The following is a 2,417-nucleotide window of genomic DNA, read 5'->3' as shown; positions in this document are numbered from 1 at the left end:
TCACCAACGGCGTCGTCACCAACGCCATCGTCGCCAACGCCATCCTCACCAACGCCGTCGTCACCAACGCCGTCCTCACCAGCGCCGTCCTCACCAACGCCATCCTCACCGCCGCCATCCTCACCAACGCCATCCTCACCGCCGCCATCCTCACCAACGCCGTCCTCACCAACGCCGTCCTCACCAACGCCATCCTCACCAACGCCATCCTCACCGCCGCCATCCTCACCAACGCCATCCTCACCGCCGCCATCCTCACCAACGCCATCCTCACCAACGCCATCCTCACCAACGCCGTCCTCACCAACGCCGTCCTCACCAACGCCATCCTCACCAACGCCATCCTCACCGCCGCCATCCTCACCAACGCCATCCTCACCGCCGCCATCCTCACCAACGCCATCCTCACCAACGCCATCCTCACCAACGCCGTCCTCACCAACGCCATCCTCACCAACGCCATCCTCACCAACGCCGTCCTCACCAACGCCATCCTCACCAACGCCATCCTCACCAACGCCGTCCTCACCAACGCCACCACCACCGGCACCACCAACACAAACCACGCCAGCACCACCCTCACCTTCACCACCATCAAACAGAGGAACACCGGTGGACGTTACCTTACTTGGACCAAGTACGCCGGCCGGAGAGTCCGATACGTTTGCAGTCACCACATCCCCCCCTTCACGAGGCGCCGGTGTGGCTACCGGCGTCCTCGCTGCTCCAGCAGCGGTTGAGCCTGGCAAGTCAGCACCCAGACCCCTTGCTAATACACCGGGGACCACCCCAGCTGCATCTGCTACCCCGGAAGCGACAAAAGGACGGAGTGTACCGCTGGCGGCAGTGGTCGGGGCAGTGAGTGCACTTGGTGCGGTGGTGATCCTTGCCGTACTGGCACTCGTCATAATACGTAGGAGGCGCATGGCGCGGCGTGTGGCTCCGGTGTACCTCAGCCCTTACGAGATTCCTGATCCCAGTTTGTTAGATGACCCACGAAATGGGGGTGCGTAACAGTTTCAAGCTTCCCATGCATGCGGGGCTGGACTGCGTGTTGCTAATGCGCGTGGGCCCTTACAAAGGCTTCACATAAACAAGTGCAATCCCTACCAACTTATTGGGGCTTCTGACAGCGCCAAACAGGGCCAAACAGGCCTTAACAGCCTATAGCATGGCCTAATAGCCTGTTTGGCACTGTTGACAGCCCTATTGAGTTGGTGGGGAATTGCGCCTCATCCTAATCAAGTAGTCCTAGCAATGACTTTAGCGAGCCCTAGGTGCCATGGTGCGAAGGGTAAATTGCATACGAGCAAGAGAGTGGTGGCCGCGGATGAGAGCAGGGAGAGCTATAGACGGCTGAGGCGAGTGAAGTGGTAGGTGCAGCTCGTGCGGTGGGGTGCTGGGTGGGCAGCAGGAGGCGCGTGGTTCGGCCATGGATATACTGCTGGCGCATGCTGTCTTGTACCATACGATGGCCCGTACTGCACTAGTGATACTGTGTTGTCAGGGGCTGACACATTTATATGCATGTAAGAAACAGGGGGGTGTATCTTCGCCCGTGGCAGCTACCCTGCGAAACCCTGCCTTCCCCGGTAATTCGGGGCACCCTCATCCAGTCACCCTAGTCAACTTCTCAGTGGATCGCTCAGGTTCCGCACCAACCACCAGCATCCAACGGAATCTGCCGGGTCGACAGCGGCCCAACTCCGTTCCTGGTCGGCTCGCAGGTTAACTTTATCCCAGGTTACCACCGTCCATCAACTAGGGGCGCAATGCCTTCCACCATCGGAAGGACTTTCACCCTAATGGCTATCGATCCCGGGATCTGCCGGGGGAAATGGTCGCGCCTTACCAGTAGTGCCAAACCCTATATATACATTTATATGTAATGTAAACGTACGGCGCACTTGATGTCTATGTATTGTAAGACGCATCTTACATGGCGTAACCATACATATCAATTCTGTGTTTTATGCACCATAATTTCTCTTATTCGTAGGACATCCTTGAAAACGGATGTCACGACATAGCTGCATGACCGTCAACGGCCAACAACCGTTTTTAACGGCTACGCAATGTCATTGTGCAGCAGTTCCAGAGAAGTCATGTTTCCTTTCAGTGAAGATCGATCGGTTGAGCAGTGTGTTAGGATTAGCAAAGCACCGGATCCCCCAGGTCCTATTACTGCTGTCCAGTGGGTTGCAAAGATTGGGGATTGGGGGCAGGTACTGGTCAGGCAGGATGGGGAATAGGGTGACGAGGTCAGGATAGGGTTTAGGGCCCAAGGCAAGGATTAGAATTGCTACATTTTCAGAATGGGGATTGCTGTCGGGGTGAGGATGGGGATGGGAACCCTGTCGGAGGAATGGGGATTGAAACCTTAGCCAAGGATGGGATTGGGACTCCTCGCCAAGGAT

General features: G+C 56.9%; 1 protein-coding gene across 1 annotated transcript in view; it reads left to right on the top strand.

Moving 5' to 3' along the window:
• VOLCADRAFT_103133 (uncharacterized protein) overlaps positions 1-2,082 on the top strand; it is a gene marked incomplete at its 5' end in the record, with an annotated part of 3,953 nt that extends 1,871 nt beyond the window's left edge. The window contains one exon of the mRNA XM_002946848.1: positions 605-2,082. Coding sequence (XP_002946894.1) covers positions 605-1,014 — 410 coding nt within the window. The 3' untranslated portion in view covers positions 1,015-2,082. The remainder of the gene's footprint in view (positions 1-604) is intronic.
• Positions 2,083-2,417: the final 335 nt, after the last annotated feature.

Source organism: Volvox carteri (genome assembly GCF_000143455.1).
Source record: "Volvox carteri f. nagariensis unplaced genomic scaffold VOLCAscaffold_4, whole genome shotgun sequence".
Taxonomy (NCBI): domain Eukaryota; kingdom Viridiplantae; phylum Chlorophyta; class Chlorophyceae; order Chlamydomonadales; family Volvocaceae; genus Volvox; species Volvox carteri.
The sequence above is the reverse complement of the archived record's forward strand: the minus strand, read 5'-3'. Positions and strand labels throughout refer to the sequence as shown.